At 41.7% G+C, this 25,598-nt stretch overlaps 1 protein-coding gene across 1 annotated transcript in view; it reads left to right on the top strand.

Moving 5' to 3' along the window:
- The window catches only part of LOC105024259 (TGF-beta receptor type-1), a 34,485-nt gene extending 9,180 nt beyond the window's left edge, over window positions 1-25,305 (top strand). Inside the window, exons 2-9 of the mRNA XM_010894094.3 lie at window positions 2,166-2,417; window positions 4,080-4,316; window positions 12,040-12,270; window positions 12,678-12,845; window positions 13,063-13,219; window positions 22,676-22,800; window positions 23,050-23,180; window positions 24,656-25,305. Coding sequence (XP_010892396.2) covers window positions 2,166-2,417; window positions 4,080-4,316; window positions 12,040-12,270; window positions 12,678-12,845; window positions 13,063-13,219; window positions 22,676-22,800; window positions 23,050-23,180; window positions 24,656-24,781 — 1,427 coding nt within the window. The 3' untranslated portion in view covers window positions 24,782-25,305. The remainder of the gene's footprint in view (window positions 1-2,165; window positions 2,418-4,079; window positions 4,317-12,039; window positions 12,271-12,677; window positions 12,846-13,062; window positions 13,220-22,675; window positions 22,801-23,049; window positions 23,181-24,655) is intronic.
- Window positions 25,306-25,598: the final 293 nt, after the last annotated feature.

The raw sequence follows: 25,598 nt of genomic DNA, 5'->3' as shown, positions 1-25,598 counted from the left end.
TTTTTTTAAGGAGGAAATCATGATTAAATGGTTAAATAACTGCCATTCATTAGAACTGTATGTTGTTTTAATTACATCACAGTAATTTTTTTATATATAGCTACTAGCAGAGCTATTGGGCTAATTTTGTGACCGCAAACAAGCGAGTTTGCCAACATTCTTTAAAAAAATTATCAATATGGAATTATAATGATGAAGCTCAGAATGATAAATCTCAGAACATTGTTTGTTTAATATAATTGCTGCATTTACTGTATATGTAACAAAAAATATTTCCAGATACCGTTTTGACAAACCAAAAAATTTGCAACGCAGTGTCGTGACTGAGACTACCTGGCTCAATTTGGATGTGACCCCAAACCATGTGAGAGCCACTGTTCTAGAACCGATGTCTTCCTGTGTAAAACATTTGTGAAAGGCCTTTTTTTGGTTAGAAATCTCAAGGTGAAGTTTGCCAGCTTTTGTATGTGGTTTCTTTTTTTCTAATAAGCCTTCCCATTCCCTGCTCAAGGTTTAGGCATTAAAAATACACTCCCATTTTAATGTTTTATCTTTCCTGTGACTGTTTTTCTGTTGACTTATTTGTCCATTATGTACCCCATTGTAAAGAGACCGCGGGGCGGGGTGGGAGGGATTGGTAGGTAAGTTGTTGGCTTCCTTGTTTTCATTCTGGCATTTTTACTGTAATAATTGAAAATCTATTAAAAAAAAAAATATATATATATATTTTAAAAAAACACTCCCGCTTGAAACCCAACTCACCTGAGCATCTCATATTTGTTGAAAAAAGTTTCATTGATTGGGAAAAAAAAAGTCATTTTTGTTTGTGCTGAGTTACAGGTCGATACTTTTTATTCTGCTTTCAGTAGTCTCTGCCAAGCAGATGGATTCAAGCTTTGGTCAGTTCTACAGAATAAATGATAAGCCTGCCAAGTCCCATTCTCTGTCTATGTCTGTATATTTCAGTAAACCGTATTCCTCCCCCGGACACACATTCTGCAGTACTGCTGATATTACAACCCCTCCTTAAGTCCCTACCCCCAGATACTGTCTAGGAATGCTGCAAATGTCTATCACGCCTGGTGTTCCTTATGGCGCTTTCCCGAGTCTCATCTCAAGCCAGAGGTCTAGGTCTGTCTAGACGGCCTGCCATCCCACACTGCTTTAATTGTAGCCTGCGGTCTGGTGAGAGAGTTAGGTTGAGCCTCCAGTGTCGTGTGCGGTTGTGCACGGGGCCTATGTCATTCGCTGCAGGACTGGTTCAGTGCCGGGTCCACTACATCTGGTTTCTGTTGCTGCAACGCTTCATGGTGACTCTGACAGACTGACGGACACACACATCCTCCCTGTTCCAGTCCCTGTAACACATCCTCCCTGTTCCAGCCCCTGTAACACATCCTCCCTGTTCCAGCCCCTGTAACACATCCTCCCAGTTCCAGCCCCTGTAACACATCCTCCCAGTTCCAGCCCCTGTAACACATCCTCCCTGTTCCAGCCCCTGTAACACATCCTCCCTGTTCCAGCCCCTGTAACACATCCTCCCAGTTCCAGCCCCTGTAACACATCCTCCCAGTTCCAGCCCCTGTAACACATCCTCCCAGTTCCAGCCCCTGTAACACATCCTCCCTGTTCCAGCCCCTGTAACACATCCTCCCCGTTCCAGCCCCTGTAACACATCCTCCCCGTTCCAGCCCCTGTAACACATCCTCCCCGTTCCAGCCCCTGTAACCCGAGCTCCGGGGGCAAAAGCCAACCAATAACAACGCTCTGAAGTGCGGCCTCTCCTGTTGCACTGAATCAGCGGCCAACACTTTCCCATCCAGATTTGTGCTGTAGTTTCTGCAAAGCCAGTTTCAACCACATGGTGCACTTAAAACCGCAGGCGCAGTTGTTCACATCCAACCTGCAATTGCTGTTCTGCATTCTAGACCGAGCGGCCTAGAAATGTAACGTTGACCTGGCACTGAGACACTGTTTACCATAGGTTCTCATTTATGCCTCCTATTATTATATATAAATAAACAATATTTATTTATTAAAAACAATGATTTAACTTTTTAAAGTTGCACTTGAACAGTCTAAGGTGGGGTCACCAATGGTGTCACGCGGGCTGATTTCAAATGCCATTATACTGACTAACACCCGCCCGTCTGTCCTCTCTCCAGCGCTGCAGTGCCATTGCCAGTGGTGCGTCAACAGTACCTGCCACACGGATGGCCTGTGCTTCGTGTCCTTCGTCAAGACGGGCAGTAAGATGGTGGCCCAGAGGAGCATGTGTTTCGATGAGGCGGACCTCGTCCCCAAGGACAGACCATTTGTCTGCGCCCACACCAAGGAAAACATAGGGATGGTCCCTGTCTGCTGCACCACGGACATGTGTAACAAAGACCCCGACCCCAACGACTACTCAGGAACGTGTAAGTATCAGAAATCTCGTATCTCTTACCACGTACCCGGACCCATAATGTACAATGTAGCTTCACCAGCTCATGGGGACCGAGCCTGCACGTCTGAATCGCCGCTGAGAGGATTGCTGACCAAGTTTGCAACGATCCCCAATTTATTTTCCTTTTGTTATGGACTGGAATGACTTTTCCCCATATAATAGTAACACCCTGTTTTAAGAAAATCTCAAATTCATACTTAATGATGAAATATCCCAATTGACTCGAGGAGCAATATTACAATATTAAGAGACACGTCAAGCTAAGACCCCATAACAGATTTTGCTGTTCCACACATTTTCAGTGAACATTTTCAATGTTTTTTTGAGGCTACTCTTAGACTGTTCTGCAATGCTTTTTTAGTCAGTTGGTTTATGCCTGAGTCAATGTTTCTGCTTGGACACTCTTGTGGTCAGAAGGAAGCACCTCACTGCTCCCATACTTGGTCATGGGTGTGATATTCTGCCTTCATGCCATGCTGTCCTTTTCAGCTGGATAGTCCACTCTCAACTGTCCCAGCAATAGCTGGGCCATAGGTCTTTCTTTGCAGTTCATTGCTGGAAAGATACAAAAATCACCAGGCCTTTGGAACAATTTAATAGCTACAGAAGCATATTTTGATACTATGTTACAAAGTTCAACATCAGTCCTTGTTATGAAAACAGAAAGCATTAAAGTGCCTTCAATATTTCATCACCCTGATGTCTGAGAGCCTTCAGCAAATTACACTTCTCTGACTTTCAGCAAGTCACAGTCTATTCCAGCCTGCATTAGAAAATTCCTTTGAATATCAATAAGGCTTTTGCAATATTTACCCTATCAGTTCCTGCTTTAAATTGTTCCCAAAAAAGCTGGTGTACTATGTAAGGAAATAGTCTGTTGATGGAAACCGCCTCTTAATGACAGACTAAACATCCACTATGACTGATTTTCTGGCATTGGTGATGGGTGGGTGAGTGAGTGTGTGTGTGTGTTTGTGTGGGCGAGAGAGAACAAGACTGGGCATGTCTAAACATGACTGTTAGTATGACAACTCTGCAGTGCATTCAGAAAGTATTCAGACCCATGTTTTGTTATATTACAGCCTGAATCAATATACACACAATACCCGATAATAACAAAGCTAGAACAGGTTTAGAAATGTTTGCAAATAGATTTTTGATAATTCAAAGGCACATGCCTGTCTATAAGGTCTGTAGACAGTATTGTGTTGAGGCACAGTTCTGGGGAAGGGAACCAAAAAATATCTGCAGTATTTAAGGTACCCAAGAACACAGATGTCTCAAAAATTCTTTAATAGGAGAAGATTGGATCCACCTACACTCTTTGTAGAGCTGGCTGCCCAGCCACACTGTGCAATTAGGAGAGTAGGGCCTTGGTCAGGGAGGTGACCAAGAACCAGATGGTCTCTGACAGAGCTCCAGAGTTTCTGTGTGGAGATTGGATAACCTTGTCTCCAGCCAATCAATCAGGCCTTTATGGTAGAGTGGCCAGAGAGAAGCCACCCTTCAGTAAATTGAACATGACAGCCCACCTGTACTTAGCTTTTGCTTGTTCATCATGGAGTATTGGGTGTAGATTGATGAGGAAAAAAATCTATTGAATCCATTTAAGAATGTCTGTAACTCCACCCAGTCCCCACAGCTCCAACACCCCCCCTGAGCCCGGTGGCCCTGGCATCCGTCATCGCGGGGCCGGTGTGCGTGCTCTGCTTTGTGCTGCTGCTGGTGTTCTACCTGTGCCACAGCCGCTCTGTCATCCACCACCGTGTGCCCAACGAGGAAGACCCAGCCATGGACCACCCCTTCCTGGCCGATGGCCACACCCTCAAAGACCTCATCTACGACATGACCACCTCCGGATCTGGGTCAGGTGGGTTTTAGTAGTTAGTGTTACTGGTACATTATATTCATCACACCTGCTTGGAGACCCACCTGCAACAGCGAAGTTTAAAGAAGATGTAAGATGATCACAGTGGTTCTTTACCTATTTGCCTCCAAGAAATGTGTCCAAAATATGTTCTGTGTCCAAGAAAATATTTTTGGAGCTTCTTAAATGACAGGTGCAAATATTCCCTGTCCACTTTTTACTAAAGTTATTATAAAAGAATGTCTTCATTAAGTGTTAGTCTGGGCTGCATTGTCTGTTCAGTGCTGTCTATTCATTTTGCTTATCATCCAAGAGCAAGAATTTTAAATAATTTATTTTTAGAAAGCTACCTTGTAAAAGGAAATAGATCAGGTGAGTTATGAGGCAGTAGTTAACTTTGTTACTGGCAGATGTTTCTAATTTAGTGCATTTCAAAATGAATAAGACATTATCAAATTAATAGTCTTTTATATTATTTGATTTTTCTATTGTGCTGTGCAAAAGTATTCAAACCCTTGACACATAATTTCTTGTTTCTGAATTACAATTGGTACATTGAAATGTCATTCTTTTTAATGTTTTAAAACACTTAAACTCAAAATCAATAATTGTAAGGTGACATTGGTTTCATGTTAGAAAATATTTGTCAAATGTTTTGCTCGCATGATTATTCGTGTGCTGTGGAAGCTCCCAGATGAGACAGATGAAAGAAACTGCCCGAATGATGACAGTTACCATACGGTTGGCCTCCACCAGTGAACGGTTAAAGTAACCGTCCCATTTTATGGGTCTAAATCTCACCATTGAAGCATCATTGATCAGGTTGTGAATCTTAAAGAAAATGAAGACCAAACAGCATTTTAAAGGAGTTAGAGAAAGTAATACAAATGCATTGATTAGACAAAGTTTACAAAATATTGTCAGTGTTTGGATATCCCTGTATGGTAGGGAAGAGCATGTGAACCCATATCTGTATCTGTTCAACCCACTAAAGTATATGTATCCGTATTGGTACTTGAAATGGGCGTGGCAAAAACCTGAAGTGGGCCGCGGATGTTTTTAATTTAAGCCTGAAATTGATATGGTTTTATCAGAAGTTGCTATATTTAGTAAAAAAAAAAAAGATTTACAGAACAGCCTCCGAATTGAGCTTCAGAGTAGGGGTCTTCACGGGTCCACCAGAACCTGAATTCTGAGATCCGACCCGGGACCCGAGCCAGGGTCCAACAATTTAACTTTTTGTCTTGGCTCTGGGTTGGGTCTGACATAATTGCGACGGGTCTGGGGTATCTGCAGTAATATTGTATTTGCTGAATGGACCGATTGGATCTATCCATTATTAAATAAATATAAATAACACATTGCTGATGTAAAGGCAGCTGTTATCTTAAGGTAACAGCAAGTTTATCTTAAATATTTCAGCCAATTGAAACTAAAATTGTATGCATGTGCTCAGCTCCTGCGACAGGCTGTGGCTAGAGAGAGAAAAGGGAGGAGGCTATATATTGGTATAATCTATTCTTGATTGATGGAATATGGAGGGCAATGCCTTTTTCACAGTGTAAAAAGAAAGCTAGAAGCGGAAGAGTAGCTACACAGTTTTGATTAATTATATTGTTACATATTTTCCCTCAAGTTGGACTGGGCTATTTAAGCCAGGCCAATAGACTCTGTGCACCAGCGTAGTGACGAACCTCCGCTTTTGTCTAGAAGTCGGCATTGCAGTTTCCGGTTTACTTACTAATACTCATCCACATTAGTAAACACTTAAACTCACAACAAGATGAGTGATGCTGTTGTATGAACGTACGTGACTCATTTAAGTTTCCAGGTACTGTGGGTGGGGCTAAAGAACACTGTTGTGTGCCACTTTGCTGGGCTTCAGGACATGCTGGTGTAGAGGCAATTATCTCAAAATGTATATTTTTCAATTTCATCAAGTGGGGCATCATTTTAATCAGGAGAATGTCCTCTTTTTAATAAAATATGGCTTGCGCCATTCAATGACTTCAAACGCTAGACTAGAAATAGTCAGAAAAGGCAATTTTTTATATACTTCCACGTAACGCAGGTTTAAGCGAAATTAATACCATATAGGACCAGATGTTTACTTCCTATGCCAGTTGTTATTTTTCAGTTTCATTGTGAAATGAGGTTACAGTGGGTAAAATAAAAAAAGGAGACCCTGTTTTGGTGCTTTTTTGAGGCTATGGAATTTTAAGCTTCATTCAGGTTAGAAGAGGCTGAACGAAGGTTTGTTTCAATTCATTTGCTATGGGGATGCACTAGCGTTCCAGCTCAGCCAGCGTTCTTTTGCCGTTTTTGAGGCTAGGGTGAATTTTTATGCGTTCTATTGTCCTGCCTAATACTACACTAAAAAGGAACACGTCGCTAACTAGCTTAGCCGATAGCCGGCCGGCACACCACAATAAACTACTTAACTCGATACGTAGAGTTTGAATCCCTTGTTCCGCTTGCTTGTTGGAGCAGGGGACCAGGCATCAACAATTCGATGGACATCACTAATGCTTATTTTAGGCAGGTCTTGGAGACATCTACAAAAAAAATTGAGCAATGCGGGTGATCGCCTTAAGTAAACCGGAAACTGATATGCCGACTTCTGGCTAAAGCTGAAGTTCGTCACTACGCTTGTGCACAGAGCCTATTGGTTGGTTCTTGTGTAATGTTTAGTTCGTATTTTCTAATCTTTTTATTTGATATTTATTAATTACTGTAATCGTTTATTCGATTTCACATTTTTGATCATTAATACATCAAAGTTGTGGCTAAATTCCTATTAGTCAACTTTGGCGGCGTTGTACACTGACTCAGCTCGGACTTAGTTTGATTCATTAGAGATGAAGAATATCTTAGTTAGACCTGTAATCTAACAATATAATGTGTCTTATTTCAATTATAAATGAACAAATTATAGTCTTTTACTCTAGGCCTATAGGCTAATTAATCTGTTGCCCTATAGCCAACAAGGATAGGCTAAGTCTCATGAAAGACTGGGAACATTCAACTGGCATATCAGCAAGCTCGATCTATCTATTTGTTAAAAAACCCTATGCTATAGATGGCATATACAGTATGCATGCATTGAATGCATTTACCCCCCAAATCTCCACCTGAACCAGTTTGGTATGGGCCCAGCAGGTGTATAGCTGAAGAAAGTGTGGTGCATTTAGCCTCGATCAGACCTGCAGCATCAATGCGCCGTGATACACCGGAAGTGAATTTATTTCAAATGCAAAGCTACGATTGGCTTGCAGCATTGCAGTGCAGAAGCGTTTGCAGAACGTTTGGTCTTGTGTAGGCCTATATTACGCAATGCATACAGTCAAGACCGCAAAGCAGTTAACGCCAAATATAGGCACAACGGAGCAAAGTTGGGCACATTGTTTTAGGAAGTTCAATAAATACAAATAAATAAAAGGTTTCGTACTTGTAGGTTATGTCATTTGCTTTAGGATGCTTAACACAATTTGCAAATTTTGCCAATAATATTTGTACTATTGATGGCGCCAGCTGGCTGCTGCACCATTTTGATACTTCTTTCTATTTCTACAGTCGGTACTGAACGGTTCTTTCAGATCCGGACAGTTATAGGTCTCTTTTTCGTTTTTTATACTGTACTTTTTGGAACGTGGATCTGTTTTTCTTTGCATGGATCTAACATTTTATTTTAATTCATGCAAATCGGGTTGGGTGGGAAATACGGAACTGATCCTATTTTTGGACCCGTGAAGACCTCTAGGTATCATGCATCACTCCACCCAGGCAAAGCCATGTGATTTTCACTTCCCAAAAAATGTGAATGAGACGCACGTCACGAGCCGACAACCAAGTGTCATCCATTCGTCGACAGTTTTTCGGGTGCTCCTTCGAATTTGACCTACGCCAGTGGTGGTCATCCCTCTTTGTTATTCACAGAAAACAAAGTGTCTGTGTTATGAAGAAAGCCTTTTGTTGGTGTAACCTGTGGAATTGAGGTACCACACAGGACACAATTGCCTTCTTTTATTTTTGGTGTGGCTTCTTTGGATTTGAAAGTAAAAATGATAACCAAAATAAGTCTACTAAAATATGTCACTAAAATATATTTACCCAAATCCTTTGACCCAGCAAAATGGCGGTACTAAAATGATCTACTAAAATATGATAACTAAAATACAGCAGTGGGCTTTCCTCTGAAAAGAAAATGACAGAGGACACGACTCCATTAGTCTTCTTAAACCTACTTACAGCATGTCAGCATAACTTTACTAACATAAAATTTTAATTACAAATATATATATATATACAGACACACATTCTTATAAATGAATTGGAATCAACATGTACAACCCTGTTTGCAACCACATGTACCTTTAGGATCTTGTAGCAAATACCACACACAGCATGCACGTCTATCTAAATTTGGATACCAAACAAAAGTTATGTTAAAAATGTTTACAAATCCAATCATACATTCTTAAACAGTAATATTTGTAGGATATTTGGTTTATATTTAGCACAGATGTGATGGGTACTTTGTCAGCCATCGTTCAGCTCAAAATGTGGAATCTGCTTCAGTGTGTGTTCACCCCAAAAAGGCCCTTCCCCAACAAGGATAGGAACTAACGTTCTACACTATCATCCTCTTGTGGTTAAACTAATAACATAAAGATAAATCAAACAATCTCTAATACAGTTCACATGATAATAAAATAATGGATTATTCTCCCTTTTGTAAAATATGTAAATATTTAAGTAGTATACACAACAACATTTATTTTAATTGTATTACTACCAGAATTAGCTTATTCAAATAAAACTAGTCTTTGCCCCCGGCTACATTTGTGAGACTTGGCCTTTTTTGTTACTTCGGTATTTAAATTGTTCAAATGCTTGATGGTTTTTCGATGTTAGAAGAAGACTTATTGTAACTACTGGCAACAGCGTAAAAATGGCAAACGCCTTCTCATTGAATGTGTATATACTAAAGTGTTTTAGACAGTGTTTTAAATGTTAACACATTTAGGTTATGCATTCTCTAATCTTATTTTAGAATTGAGGTTATGTACTCTCATGAGTGTAAGTGCAATATTTGGCCAAAAAATGGTGATTCAATATTTCATCCATATTGTGCAGCCATAGGTTGACGGTGTGAATACTTTTGCAGGGCCCTACATTTTCAATGCAGTGTGTATTCTTTTTAGTAAACAAATTCTGTTATGTTTATCATAAATGTTCCTTGTTAACGGCCTCCTGGCATCTCTATGAGGATCCCCTGTTGGTAACTGCTGGTCTACAGTACCTATAATGCTCTGTTTAATGTACAATATGAGTTACATTTTTGTAAAGATGCTCTCCGAGCTAATATGGCGTTCCATCTGTTTACCAGTACAGGGTTCACATCTTTGAGTGCTATAATCTCCCTTAGGATTGATTAAGGATTACATCTGTCAAGAGGTGGAGATGCTTTGGGGGCTTCGGTCTCAGCAAATTTATCCCAATTCACAAGACTGTTTGTAGGCAGTTTCTAATGTCATTTACTGACAGGTTATGTAAGTTGTTGTGAAAAGGCTTGGAAGTTGACAATGCTACTGACTGTCATATACCCAGTGGTATACTGACATCGTTACGTTATTGACTTCTGTCGACTGGTCCCCAAGATGTGAGAGCCAGTATACTGCAGCAAATGTTATGTGTGTTCCATCCTTACTACATACACTTACCAGTTAAGGAATATCATTCGGAGAAGCACAATCTAATCAATGTATTTCAGTCAGCGATATCTCATGTTATTAATGTATTAAATGGCAAATCTCCAGGTTATCAAAGCCCCATCACACCCACTTGCTATCTTGTAGTGGTGAACCGTGCCTACTGGGCCTATAAAATAACCTCTAAAACGGATACTCAACTCACCCCACGAGTTCATGAGCCTGCTTGCTTTCTGTTCTACTTCATTAATGGCACCCATCTGATATCCCGGGTATAAATAAGTACCTGATTATAGGGTTGCAATGGAAAACTGGAATGGACTAGTTTGGTGGCCCAGACAGTAATTTGAAGTCTCTAAAACATAGGCGTCAAACTAAATATCAACAACAAATATCACGTAACACCTTTTACTTTATGATCTAGCTCCAATGCGAGACAGTGGTTTTTGATTAGATCAATAAAGCTGAGCCAGAGTACGAGCACAGTGGAGCTGGAGAGGTACGTGCATACTTTGGTTAGTGCACAGAGTGGCTTAAACAATCTGCATCATCACCCTTCTATATTTGGGCATAGCCTACAACATGCTATTGAAATGTTGAGCGGTTCTCGGTGCCTATTTCAAAAGAAAATGGAAGCCTAAATTACAGAAGTAGATTCAGTGTTTGGTAAATAACAGATTCTGGAGTGAATATTAAAAGGCATGGAATAAATGTTGGCACAGTGGGGAAACTATTGTCCTGAGAACAGACCGCTGGAATTAACACGTACACACCATCAAGGCAACGCACAATTTATAAACCAGATTGATCGGGCCGATTTATAAAATTACTAAATGGCTAAATAAAATAAAATTCTATTCACTAGATGAAATTGCCAAAATCCTGAAAATGACAAACCACATTTCCAGAAGACATTATGAATGACCTCACATTGCAAACATCTTTTATGAAATACAACATTTTGAATGTAACATTGTTGACCTCTCATGGTCACATAGCTTCTGTTTTCATACACAGCTAACAGCAAGCAAGCTCATATTTTAAAGACAGATGTTAACACAGCCAACATAATTGTTGTTAATGCCTGCTGGAGCTGACGCCGACACCAATCAACTCAAACAATTTGACCACCAAAGAAGAATTCTAATTGGATAGGTTAATACCAAAGAGAAAAGCCTTTCTCTTTCTAACCCTACCTGATGCAGTTAAATCCAAAGACTATCTGAAAAGGTTGAATCAATAAATAAAAAAGGACAAAAAAATTGCAATTGTTAATATAAATGTTTTTATCAATTGTTCTGAAGACATAGAATGTCCTGATGGTTCCTCACTGCAAACAATGGTTCCTCACTCCAAACAAAGGACCATCGTCCTCTATGGGGACTTGAACTATCCACCCTGGAAATTAAATGTTATTCTGCAACTTTTCGTGGTACAATGGAAGTATGCTTCAAAACTTAATATCAAGTATTTTTTTGCCTGGCTGGCTATTCTCTCCAGTCATTGTGTTTAATGGGAAAATTTTGGAGAATGGAAGGAATGCAGACGAGCCTGGCAGCTGGAACGTGGGCAGAATCATGCTCTGGTCTGTTTATGTACACATACGCCAGATGAATCCAGACAGACGGATGACCTTTCAAGGTAGAGAAGAGAACACAGTGAACAAAGTCACGCTTCAGACAGTAGTTGTTCTATTTTCAGAGACTTTGTTCTGCATCTTTGAGACAGAGAATAGCTGCAGGTCTGACTGTTATGGTCGATTATGTTTTCCTACTGTACATCCTTCTCCCTAAATCCACTTTTAAGCTGGCCTTGTGCACATGTTGAATTTGCTGACAGAAAGACAGATCCTATTTTGGATCTAATGGCCAACTTTTACTCTGTGTCTTGGAGTGTCTTTTCCATACAACTGCTGTCACGGTTTCCAGTTCCTCTCTAGTTGCTATATGAAGCTACTTTCAAACTTCTAAATGCCTGGGCTCATAACTGCTCTTTCACTGCGCCTCCCCCTTCAGGCCTGCCCCTACTGGTGCAGAGGACCATAGCCAGGACTATCGTCCTTCAGGAGAGCATCGGAAAGGGGAGGTTTGGGGAGGTGTGGCGGGGCCGCTGGCGTGGAGAGGAGGTGGCTGTCAAGATCTTCTCCTCCCGGGAGGAGCGCTCGTGGTTCCGTGAAGCGGAGATCTACCAGACGGTCATGCTGCGCCACGAGAACATCCTGGGCTTCATCGCCGCCGACAACAAAGGTCAGAGGGCACATTTGAACCAGGTTATGTTCATAAGTGAGTGAAACCGGGGGGGGGGGGGGGGGGTTTGTTAACTTGCCCAGTAACTGTCTAGTTTGTCTGTTTTAGTTTCTATTGCAGAATGTTCTGCTACTGTGTGCCCTGCTGAACATGACCCAGTATCGTTCCTATTGTCTGTGACCTCTCGTGGTTTTATTGTGTCAGGAGCACTAGTGAGGCCACGCTAGCCCTAAAGCAGCTGACAAGCAGTGAGACATTTGGCAGGGACAGTATGTAGTCAGGATGCTAGCAGGCAGAGTTTCATTGAGTTAATATGTTGTAAACGCAGGCATTATGTAAAGTGTTTCCCTGTGGAATAGGATACAATAGCTCACTCTCTCGCTCTCTCTCCCTTGCTCTCCTCTTAGATAACGGCACATGGACCCAGCTGTGGTTGGTATCAGATTACCATGAGCACGGCTCTCTGTTTGACTACCTGAACAGGTACACAGTGACTGTAGAGGGCATGATTAAACTGTCCCTGTCCACCTCCAGCGGCCTGGCTCACCTGCACATGGAGATTGTTGGTACCCAAGGTGAGAGGCGTCAACTGGACGTGGCTATTTAAGTGGACTAAAAACTGCCGTTCATGTTCTTTTCTACTGTGTGTCCGGTGACAGATGGACACGAAATGGGGACTGTTAGCAATGATTCATTTTTCATGAGGCACATTTCATGTGACGTTTGATCATGACGGGTTTCAGCTTTGACAAACGTCTGTGCCCCCCACCCCCCCCCCCCCCCACCCCATAGGTAAGCCTGCCATCGCTCACCGTGACCTTAAGTCTAAGAACATCCTGGTGAAGAAGAACGGCACATGCTGCATCGCAGACCTGGGATTGGCTGTCCGCCACGACTCGGCCACCGACACCATCGACATCGCTCCTAATCACAGAGTGGGAACCAAGAGGTAACTGTCTGCACAGGGGGACCAGTGCCTGGGATGGGAACACCCATTTTACTTTGTGTAGCATCTAGGTTTTACTAAATCAGATTTTTCTTTAATTCACCTTTTTATTTATACAGAGAATCAGCTGTGACCGAAGTCTCTTTAACGGCTAAGCCCTGTACCACAACAATAACGCATGGAAAAATTACTATGGTAAAATGACATATAGGCAATACAACATTTACCTTAAGATCACTGTTTGACCCCTTTCTGAATAAGCCCGTGGTATCTCCAGCACTATCCAGTCTTGAGAGGATAACTTTTTTGGTAACTGCTGTTCTACCATCAAATTTTGTCTGACAGTCAGAAGATTTTTGTATGACAGCCTTATGTAAAAACACCAACCAATGTCTGGCCCTTCTAGATGTCGGTGATTCCCAGTCAACTGAAAAAAAAAAGACAGTGATGAGTGCAATAATTTGCACCAGTGAGAAAACGCAGGTTCGAATAATAGACTGGATCCAGAGGTTTGAGTGAAGAAGCTCAGGCTTGCATATATGGACTCCATCAGCTTCGACAGCCAGTGTTCTGTCTCTAAGTTAATTTGGCAATATAATTTACTTGTTGTGAAAGTACTGTGCCCACATCTAAAACCAGTTTGAAATCTGTTCAAAATATAACTGTTTGTTTACCAGTGCCTCCCAGATTATAGCAAGGGGTGACAATTTAGAGAGATAGTTATCAAGAACACTAGTGTCCACACCCTTATGCAGTGGGAGCACGAGTGGTTTTCCAGCCTTAACGCATTACCCCCCGAAATGAATGTCAGATTAAATGTGTGTTAGAGCTCCAGAGATGATTGTAGCAGCACTAACCAAAAACCCTGGATATAGCATATCAGCCCCTGTGTATTTTTTGGTGACTAACTAGCTATGAATCAGTGAACAGTCTCAGCAAAAACCTAATCATATATTTTATTTGGGGTAGGTATTTCTTTTCGATAAGATCACCTGCTTCCGTGTTTCAAGGGAGCCTTAAGGAAGTAACTTGCCTAACCAACATTACAAATAAAGGCACCAGCAATTGCATACTGATCAGTAATGAATATAGAGTCCAACACTATCTGTTTCGGCCGTGTGGCGGTGGCACTGTTCTTCAGGGTATTTAGTCTTTTCCAGAATTTAGAACGACATCCATTGCAGTTAGAAATACCGTATTCACATGGTAGTCTGCTTTTGCTTTTATAATAAGTTTAATACACAGATTTCTCAGTGTCTTAAAAGTCTACCAGCATTTGCCCACACTTCATTTCTTATTCTAAAAGCATCAGATGTTTCAGAATTTAACCAGGTATTGGATTTGTTCTTGACCCTTATCCTCATATTAGGTCATGTTTCTCTGCTATAGAGGTAAAAACTCTAGTGAAACACTGTAATGCAAGAATGACTGTAATGTAGTCAAGATTACTTTGGGAGAGGTCTTGTAATAAAGCTTGTTCACTAAAATGTGTTTTAGTGATGAACCTGGTTTGGCCTTTGGAATTCCTTATGAATCAATCAATCAATCAAAATTTATTTGATAAAGCGCTTTTTACAACAGCAGTTGTCACAAAGTGCTTTACAGAGACACCCGGCCTTAAACCCCAAGGAGCAAACAACAGTAGTGTTGCATTTCAGTGGCTAGGAAAAACTCCCTAAGATGGTCGAATTTTAGGAAGAAACCTAGAGAGGACCCAGGCTCAGAGGGGTGACCAGTCCTCTTCTGGCTGTGCCGGGTGAGATATTAAGAGTCCAATTGGAATAATAAATAAATTTCTATGGGCTAAATCCAGAGTATATTTGATTTTAGACTAGGTCAGAAGTATGACCAGGTGGACAAGGACAGGAACAGAAACGGTCCCCCCAAACCAGGTAATCCGCAGGTGTGGACCAAGACCTCATCTCCTTCTAAAATTTAAAATTGGAGGAAACTGAGAAAAGTTAGTAGTACATCCCTCATGTCCCCCAGCACAATAATATAGCAGCGTAACACCTTGGAAACTGAATTAATATAGACTTAAGAAGAGAGGCTAGAAGGTGATTAATTTGATTAAATTGCATTTGATGTACCCATCAAATGCAATATCTACCTCATTTAGGTTTAGATAACCATGTTGATTTAACCATGTAAATAGAAAAGGTCTGGATTAGATTGAGGTACCAAAATCTTAACAAAATCTATCTTTATACAGTAAACTGTACATTTAAGTGTAAAAACCCAAGACCTTTGCTTTTGTTTTTTAATGTACAGGTTTGTCAACATACATTTTGCTTGTAGAGTTGATATTTCTTAACCTTATTGTGTGACTCAACTGTATGGGGGACAATATTACTAACAATACCTAGTTGTTTATGTAATTTTGTAGTAATACAATAGTCAAATGTAATACTACTACTGCATAGGTTGAGCTGACAATAATTTGTAAAAAAAATTAAGTTACATCATTTACATAATCCCTCTCCTCAGATGTAGAGCGATATGATGGCAAATTAAAGTTATTGGTTATTTTAGCAGCGGTTGGTTTGGCCGCTTACTTCCTTAATGCTCCCTTGTTGTGTTTAAGTAAAATCCAGGCACCCAGATGATCTGGGTGAATACCATCTGCCTTATAAAATGAACTTTTGCTTTCTGACAATATCAAAATTGTCCATAAAGGTTACCCCAAAGATTTGCAGTAATTATGTAACCAGTTATGAAATGCTAGGAGTCTGCTGAAACGTTCAATGCCACCACCTAGGGAAGGAATAGGACCAGAAATAATTTAATTTTTTTGTGGCTAGCAGCGACTGAATAACTTCCATGAAATCAGACTTCATCTGCTTTGAGCTGCCTTTCATGATGTCGCTTGATCCCGCATGAACAACAAATGCAATAAATTCCTGAGTGTTTGCACCAAGCGTTTGGGATCATTGCAGGCAAAGTATGAAAGAAAAAACTGGGGTATGAATAAGGATAGGCAAGGTATGTTGACGTTGATGTGTTGCAGCGTGGGCTTGGGGGCGTGGTTGGTCACAGCCGACACTAGCGGGCACCGGGCAGGAGTATGTCACCACCAATACTCTTCACTGATGCCTGTCTGCTGCCTGCCCCCAACCCCCCACCCTGAAACACACCCGATGTCAGCGCCGCTGTCCCCTGGGCCTCCCGCGACATGCTCCCCCACCCTCAGCGGGCAAAGCCGTCGTCCGAGAACGTGATAGTAAGCTGATGTGAGTTCTGAGTGTCGTCTGGCGTTGCCCTGCCCTTCCCGTCCTTTCATGTACACCGTAATAGACTGTGACCTCTGACCTACTACAAGACTTCCGTCACGCTCTCTCTGTTGCGTTCACTGGCACGTTCGGTCTGTCCCTCACACCTTTGCTTGCTCCTTCTCTTCTCCCTGCCTGTCCGTTGCTTCCGTGTTTATGCTCTCCCTTTTCTCACTCTGTCGCTCTCGCATTTGTTCACTCATTCGCTTTACTGCTCGCTTTCTGTCGCTCGAGGTCTGTGTCCAATGCTCACGCTTTCTGTCGCTTGCTCCTTCACTTTCACACTCTGCCACTCCTTCACCCTTTGTGTCACTCACTGTCTTAGTCTCTCATGCTTTTAAACAATGATCTAAATGCATGGGTCTCATATTGGTCTTTCAGTATACTGTGCAAATATTGTGTCCCTACTATTGAAATTGATAAATACGGCAGTAAACTCAGTCAGAAATGCATGGGTTTTACTTTGATTTTGTTTTGTCTCTTTTATTTAAAAAAACGACAACACTGAATTGGATGTTATATGTTTTGCCTTTTGGTTTGGTCAAATGCAAAAGGCAAAACCCAGTTGGACCTTGTTGGCAAACGGACAAAAATCCCCCTTCTCTTCCCTTTCACCTGAGATGGAGTTGGCAGGACACCATATGCACTTTCCTGTTTTATTAGTTTTCCAACTAAATGTATCAAATTGTTTAGCAGCCAAGGTCATGGCTGCTAAACATTATATTATATATTAGTCAATTCAGTAAGCCATGGAGGTCTGTCAGTTTTTGTCTCTATTCTAAAAAACACTGGCTTATACCACTGTGTGATGTGCATTTCCATCTAATTACATTTCAGAACATTTGCATGTATCTACAGGTGCATACTGTGTATGAAATGTGAATGCCTTGCCCAACCAATTATCTCCTATTACTGAATTACGAATGCTACATTGACATTTTGTTCCTTTTGAAATTTTATTTTAAAATACTGAAACTCAAAATCGATTGTAATAATATTGATTTTATGTTGGAATAGATTATTTAAGGGATAAAACGGAAATGTTGCTTGCGTAAGTATTAAACATCCACACCTTGATATTTGTTTGAGCCACCTTTCACTGCAATAAATACTTAGTTTTTTTGGGGGTATGTGCAAGCTTTGCATACATCGTCAGAGTGATACTGGCCCATTCTTCTTGGCAGATTTGCGCCAGGTTGTTGAGGCTGGATGGATGACACCTATGGACTGCAATTTTCAACCATTGCCACAGATTCTTACTGTGATGGAGATCAGTATTTTGACTGGGCCATTGTAGGTCAATACCCTTTTGGTTGTTGAGCCACTACAATATTTCTTTGTCCTTGTGCTTTGGATCATTTTCCTGCTATAAGGTGAATGTCCCTTTTTTATAGTAGAAGCTGGCAGTCTTGCAGTATTTCACTGTATTTTCTTATGTATCTTGTGTATTGGCACCCCCCATGGCTTGCATTAGGCAAAGCTCTTCATGTGGTTGATTGGTGCACCATTACACCACTCCCAGGGCTCCTTCAAGGTGATTGTTGGCCTTTCTGTTGCTTCTCTCAGGAGTGTCTTTCTCTGAGTGCTGAGATTTGAGGCATTTCCTTGGCTTTGTCTGGGTGGTGTGATGTAACGTCCACTGCCTGATTATTGATCCACCTGTGCACACTGGCGTATCCAAACACTTTGCATTGTATTGTATCCTTTACTAATCTATGCATTTGTATTACTTGGTATCCGATACCTATGCAACCAGCATATTTCAGTTTTCGTTTTTCTCTCACGTGCCAACATAAAACCAATGTCAGCATTCAATAATTGATTTTGAGTTTCAGTGTTTTTAAATAAATCAAACGGAATGTCAGTGTTCCATTATTACAGGAGGGTAATGTTAGGCAGCGTCACACATGAATGGCCAGAACGGCACTGTAAGACTGGAATTATGACTAGATCAATCGTGGATATAATGGAATTCTCAACATCCCAAATTGGATGTCACAAAATTGGGGAGGGAAGAAAAAAGAAACATTGAATCAGTGGGTTAAAAGGAAATACTCCAGATCACAATATGTAGATATTACAATTAACCTATGCTTTATGATAGAAATATAATGAATATGATGTTTTGACAGTCCAAAAATTATCATTTTATATGTACACATACATTACCATTCAAAAGATTGGGGTCACTTTGAAATGTCCTTGTTTTTGAAAGAAAAGCATATTATTTGTCCATTAAAATAACATCAAATTGATCAGAAATACAGTGTAGACATTGTTAATGTTGTAAATGATTTTTCTAGCTGGAAACAGCTTGAGTTTTAATGGAATATTAACATAGGTGTACTGAGGCCCATTATCAGCAACCATCAGTCCTGTGTTCCAATGGCATGTTGTGTTTGCTAATCCAAGTTTATCATTTTAAAAGGCTGATTGATCATTACAAAACCTTTATGTTAGCACAGTTGAAAACTGTTCTGCTGATTAAAGAAATAAAATTGAGTATCTGGAGGATCAGCAATTGTGGGTTCGATTACAGGCTAAAAATGGCTAGAAACAAATAACTTTCTTCTGGAACTCATCAGTCTATAATTGTTCTTAGAAATGAAGACTATTCCATGTGGAAAATTGCCAAGAAACTGAAGATCTTGTACAACAGTGTACTACTCCCTTCACAGACTTTGTCTTACCAGAATAGAAAGTGGGAGGCCTCAGTGAACAACTGAGCAAGAGGACATACACTAGAGTGACTAGTGTGAGAAACAGATGTTTCACAGGTCCTCAACTGGCAGCTTTATTAAATAGTACCCTAATATTACCCTAATTTTATTGGCCTAAATCTCAGACTGGCCAATAAAAAGCTAAGATTAAGATGGGCAAACAGACTAAGTTTGAGGTATTTGGATCACAAAGAAGAACATTTGTAAGATGCAGAACAAATACAATTATGCTGGAGGAGTTCTTGATGCCATCTGTCAAGCGTGGTGGAGGGAAATTGATGGTTTGGGGGGGGGGGGTGAATTGGGAGACTACAGGGTAAAAGGATCTTGAAGAAAGAGGGCTATCACTCCATTTTGCAACACGGTGCCATACCCCATGGATGGTGCTTGGCTGGAGCCAATTCCCTCTTATAACAGAACAATGACCCAAAGCACAGCACAAAATCTACAAGACCTATTTAGGGAAAAAGCAGTCTGCTTGTATTCTGTCTATAATGGAGTGGCCAGAACAGTCACTGGATCCCAACCCTATTGAATTGTTGTAGGAGCAGCTTGACCATATGTTACGTAATAAGTGCTCATCATGCCAATCCAATTTGTGGGAGGTGCTTCAGGAAGCATGGGATGAAATCTCTTCAGATTACCTCAAAAGATGAACAACTAGAATGCCACATTTTTGCCATACTGTAATTGCTGCAAATGGAGGATTCTTTGATGAAGGCAAAGTTTGAAGGACACAGTCATTATTTTAATTAAATGTTTTTATTTCTAACCTTAACTATTAACTATTTCCTATTCATTTTGCTTTATTTCCTATTCAAACTCATTCCATGTATGTTAGGGTGTACTGGTGTCAAGTAATTCTGACTTATTGCATGATTGATTTATACTGGCTTAAGCCAGGTAACTCATAACAAGATGCCAATTCTCACAACATAGTTTATGGTTTTATGTCATTTCGATGACACGTTTTGGTTTTTGGACTCTCCTGAGCAGTCAAATATGACAATGGTTGGATATGGTTTATAATAGTACAGGCAATCAACAGTGTTTTGAGTGCGGGGAAGTTGGCCATAAGCGCCATGCTTGTCCGCATAGGGAGAAGGCGGACATGCAATTCAAGTGGCGCCTGGGCCTGCTAATATGGGGGACTGCAAACTGACGGTTGTGGCGCCGCAGAAAGAACGTACTGCCAGCGGGATTGCTGGGGGCGCAGAGCCGCTGACACCGAATTGCCGGAGGGGAGCATAGCACTGGATGGGCCGCTGACCCGGGTCGTTGTAGGAGGTGAGGGTGGTTCTGGGGAGACGTTTTCCCTGACTGGTGTGGTGAAGCCTGATACTGGAGGTGGGATACAGGTGACGGGGTCAGGGGGAGCTGGGATCTAGGGGTGTGGAGGAGATGCCCAGTACTTGTGGTGGGGTGCTGGAGGATGGCCAGGGGCTGCTGGTTTCCCAGACAGGAGGTGCCCTGTACTAGTGGTAGTGTACATGAGGTTGGTGTTGTGTGAGGTGTGGCAGAAGTGAGTCAGGGGTCTTTGGCCGCTGTTGGTGAGAATCAGGAGAAGGAGCTAGAGATTTTGGATACCCCTGTCGATTTGTTAGAATGCAGTGATGGGGAATCATGTACTCAGTCATGGCACTAACCTTAGTGCCCAGGGTGGCTGTTTTCTTTTCCTCAGGCTTATGGGTGACCGTTTCTATGTGAGTGATTGTTGAGGGTCTGGCTTTTTTGGTGAAGGCAGGTAATGGGTACCCCTATTCTCCAAATTAGGGTACAGACCGTATAGGTATAGCTTTATTTGGAATTACCGGAACCTTGAGACCGCATGATCATGAGGGGTGTTTGATTTTAGGAGGGGACTGGAACTGTACAATGGATTTTACCTTGGATCGCACTAGTGAGGAACCACACCTGTGGTTGGCTACTTGCCTGTCTGGTGGTTTAGCTGAGTTTGAGCTTTCTGATGTGTGGTGAGTTTGTAATGCATTGGTTAGGCAGTATACGTGGTTCACAGTTAATGGTGGGCAGGTCAGTGCAGCAAGGTTAGACAGGTTATGTCTCTGAGCAGTACTGTGGTAGGATTGTGAAGTGTGATATTATTCCTGTGGGTTTCTCAGATCACCATTTTGTTTCTTTTGAAGCTCACATGTCCTGTCTACAAAGGTTGACCTCTCATTGGAATGTAAGTGTCAAGTTGCTGCCAGAAACAATGTTTTGGGGAAAGTTTGTTGTTTTTGAGGGCTACAAAAGGGAACTTTGAGTCTTTGGGGCAATGGTGGGAGGGGACTGCTAGCAAACAGTGGTGTTAAGGGCCTTGAACAAGATTTCAAGTCTGTTGAGTTGAAATTGCTTACTCAGAATAGGCTAGTTGTTTTTTTTACATGAAAGGGTGCCTTGGTTAGGTCTCGCTTTACCACCCTTAAGGACGTGGATGCTCCTAGCACATTCTTTCTTAACCTGGGGTAGCTGATGTCACGCCGCAAACAAGTGGTCTGCCTTTGTCTTCCTGAGGGGAGGGTGGACATGGATGATAGTGAGATGTGCCAACATACTGTTGATTTCTACAAGGCGGAGGACTGCGATCCTCTGTGTCCTGAACAGATACTACATGGACTTCCTCAACTGGGCCCTAGGCAAGGAGCTGTTTTGGACTCTGACATTGGTCTGCAGGAATTGTCCGATGCTGTTTTGCAGCTTTCCAAGGGTCAAGCCCCTGGCATTGATGGCTTACCACCCGACTATTCTGTGTTTTCTGGGGGGTCTATTGGTGTGTGAATCTTTTTGTGGGGGGGGTTCTCTTCCAGTGTTAACAACCTGTCTTTTCACTGTTCCCCAAAAAAGGTTTTTTTGGGTCTTGTTGCTGTGTGCGGATTACAAGATTATTTCTAAGTGTCTTTCGGGTAGGTTTGAGGAATATCTGGGGCTGTTGGTCCACATGGAAGAATTGTATTCTGGGCTAGGGATCTGTGGACGTGGTGGGAATGTGTGAGGGGATACTGGCAGCTAGACAGAGAGTCGAGTCAGCCTTCTATAAATGGGTTAGGAACCTTGAGAGGTTCACGGGTGTCTGGGGTGTTCAGCGATTGTTGTGTTCAGTTACTGTGGAGCATGATTTGGGGTTGTGCTTTTAAATGATGCTGTTATGAAAGGCTGCCCCTCTACGTGTCTCACAAGGCTGACCTCGATGACGTAGTGAGGACTGGACAATGGCTTTAAACATTACAAGGATGTTTAAGTCAGGACTTTAAACCGCCATTGAAGCTTTGGATCGGAAAACGTCAGAATTGAATATTCATCCTCGGAACGTCTATTTTTAAAGCAACACAGAACTTTCAGATGATACATTATGTAATATTCGGTGTCACTCAACGAAGGACCACGCCAGCCCTCGAACTCTGAATACTCTTTAAGGTTCAAGGGATTATGTTAAAAATGCATGCTAAAAATAACTATGAACATCTCTTCAGATACATGGCCCCCGAAGTCCTGGATGACTCTATCAACATGAAACACTTTGAGTCCTTCAAGAGAGCAGACATCTACGCCATGGGTCTGGTGTTCTGGGAGATTGCACGGAGATGTTCAATAGGAGGTAAGATTGCCCTACACCCCCTTTAGCTCTGATCAATTAATCATTTTGGTCCCAGGGATCTCAGGGATCTGTGGCCCTCCCATAATGCTGCCTGCTGCTGATTCCAGTGTAGTCCCCTCCAAGGCTTCCTGGTATCACATGTCATTCCCTTTTTTACAACTCTCTGTCAGATTTGTTTTTTTAGATTGTCATTCATCTAAAATGTGTGTGTGTGCGTTTAATCCAATCCTGTCTGTTGATCACCCCCAGGTATCCACGAGGACTACCAGCTGCCCTACTATGACCTGGTCCAGTCAGACCCCTCTGTGGAGGAGATGCGGAGGGTGGTGTGCGACCAGAAGCTACGAGCCAACATCCCAAACAGGTGGCAGAGCTGTGAGGTCTGGACACTGTTCATTTCTATCGCTATAGCACTTGTTGCTGTCTCACTTGTTTTCTCCCACTGTCTTTCTTTCTCTTGTTGCTCATTCACTTCTCTCTCTTTGTTTTTCACCAGCAGCCTTTACACTTCGTTGTTTCTCTCACTCTAACCCAGTCACTGGGTCACTCACTCACTGATGCCCCTTTTATTACCTGGAAACAGACAAAAGACATTACATCCAATCTGCGGTCCAAGCTTCTTAATTTAATCATCATCCCAAAATCATGGATTGATTGCCATAATAGGGAATATTAAATGGCCCATCCAAGTCTGAAATGGGTTTTCCTCTTCATGCAGGTAGAGAATATCGATAGACCGTCAGGGGTTTTAAATCGGTCAGCTGATACGCTAAGCTCACTGTAGGAGCAATTCAGGGACCGGCTGAATAGGAGGGACCTCTTGATTCCGCTGTCTCTGATATGCTTCACTTAAAGTCTAGAGGTGTTCTTTCAGTAGGGCTTCTGTCTGCGCTGCACTGTCACAAAAACATATCCTCAGCTCGCCTGTGTGCGTGGTAGCCTTTAGTATACATAGCACCAGCCTTTAGTTTATGTGACTGTCTAGACAGTTCTGTTTCAGCCAGGGCCATGACGTTGCTGTTATCCTGGAGTTGTCTTCTCATAATAAGCAAAGCATTCAAACAGATCCTTGGCTTTAAAGCCATGCACGTTAGTCATTTATGCTTAGAAATGTTAGCAAGATGCTGTGTTGGTTCAAGAACACCCTTTATTTTAATGCTGCCGTGTATATTAATGAATCCCGGAGAAAACCTTGGGTTGCGTTCTCATAAAGCTTTGACAAAAACTCAAAATGTGAATGTTTTTTGTTGCACAGTTATTAAACAGTATAATTCCTGGGGGAATTATACAGTACATTTTTTATATCAGGATATTTTGGCTGTTTCGTTTGGGGTCTTGCAATATTACTTTTACCTTTTGTAGGCTGTAGATGTACCACAACTCCCTGAATAGAAAGTTTGGTTTCAGAGCTTTTAATCATACAACTGGTCAAAACTGGTTCTCTCATGGATTTCAACTCTCAAGACTGACCAGACTCTATCTGGAGCTCCTCTGTGCCCTGCAGTGCGCACAGAGTAATATTGTCTTTACTGGCCCACTGAGACTTGTAGACAAGGGTTGAAATCTTAATTAACACTATAGTCTCAACACCATGTCTAGGAGTAGTGTCTCCTGCCGTTTCTTTCACAAAAGCAATGGCTTCATATACCTTTTTCACTTAACAGGGATTTAAACTGATATATTTACAGAGACAGAACAGCATGGATCTGTCTAATACATTGCAGTTGCAACCCACTTGATCCACATTTGGTTGGGGCAGCTGAAATATTAGCGTGCCTCAGTGCCCAACAACTTAACCCGATACTTACTGCGGTTGTGTTGCCGTCATGGCTCTGACTCCCTGCCCTCCCCCCAGGTGCTGCGGGTGATGGCTAAGATCATGAGAGAGTGCTGGTACTCCAACGGGGCAGCCCGACTCACCGCGCTGCGCATCAAGAAGTCCCTGTCCCAGCTCAGCCAGCAGGAAGGGATAAAGATGTAAACTGGAGACATCACCACCTGTCTGTCTGCACACTCTGTCCCCGTCTACGTCCTGTTGGCATGGCCTCTTCTTTCTCTGAAGGGGGAGGGAGTGGATAGAACCATACATGTGAATGTGCTCAATGCTCGGTCCATCGAGTTGGATTGAGGGGATTGGTCTCGGCCCCTCTGTTCTCCTTTGAGATGGCAGTAGGATATAGGATGGTTTCAGTCAAGAACCTGGATAATATTTGTCTGGACTCTGGGTGCAGAGACACAGGCTCCAGTCCCTCCAGTTGCATAATCTGTCTGGTTTAAACAAGCCCTTGTTTCGGTACCCCAACAGGCACTACAAGACTTGATCAGACGTTCATTTAGGAACTCCATTGCAAAGATTCAGTCCAAGAAGTGAATTTATTTGGAAGGAAATATCCATTTCCAAATACCTCTTGCTGATAATTTCTCAAAGTGTTGCAATTAGTGTCTATTTAAGTGTTTCATTCAAACAGGATGGAGTGTTACGCATATGCATTTCTTTATTTCATATATATATATATATGTGTATATATGTATGTAAAAAGGAACATACATTACATTAGTACCTTTTTACATTTATTTTACAGATGCCAGTTCCATATTTTTGTATATATTTTTTGTCAAGCAAAACAGGATATGACCTCATTAAGCCTTGTCAAATATGCAGTGAAATATGCAATATTTTGTTAATAGCTTTGTATATATGTTTCTTAACGTGTATTTACAGTAGCTTTGGAAATATTCAGACCCCTTCACTCCACATAGTTGTTATAGACTGAATTTATAATTGATTAAAGGAAAAC

Source organism: Esox lucius, chromosome 3 (assembly GCF_011004845.1).
Source record: "Esox lucius isolate fEsoLuc1 chromosome 3, fEsoLuc1.pri, whole genome shotgun sequence".
Classification (NCBI taxonomy): domain Eukaryota; kingdom Metazoa; phylum Chordata; class Actinopteri; order Esociformes; family Esocidae; genus Esox; species Esox lucius.
This window is presented reverse-complemented; position numbering and strand designations above follow the sequence as displayed.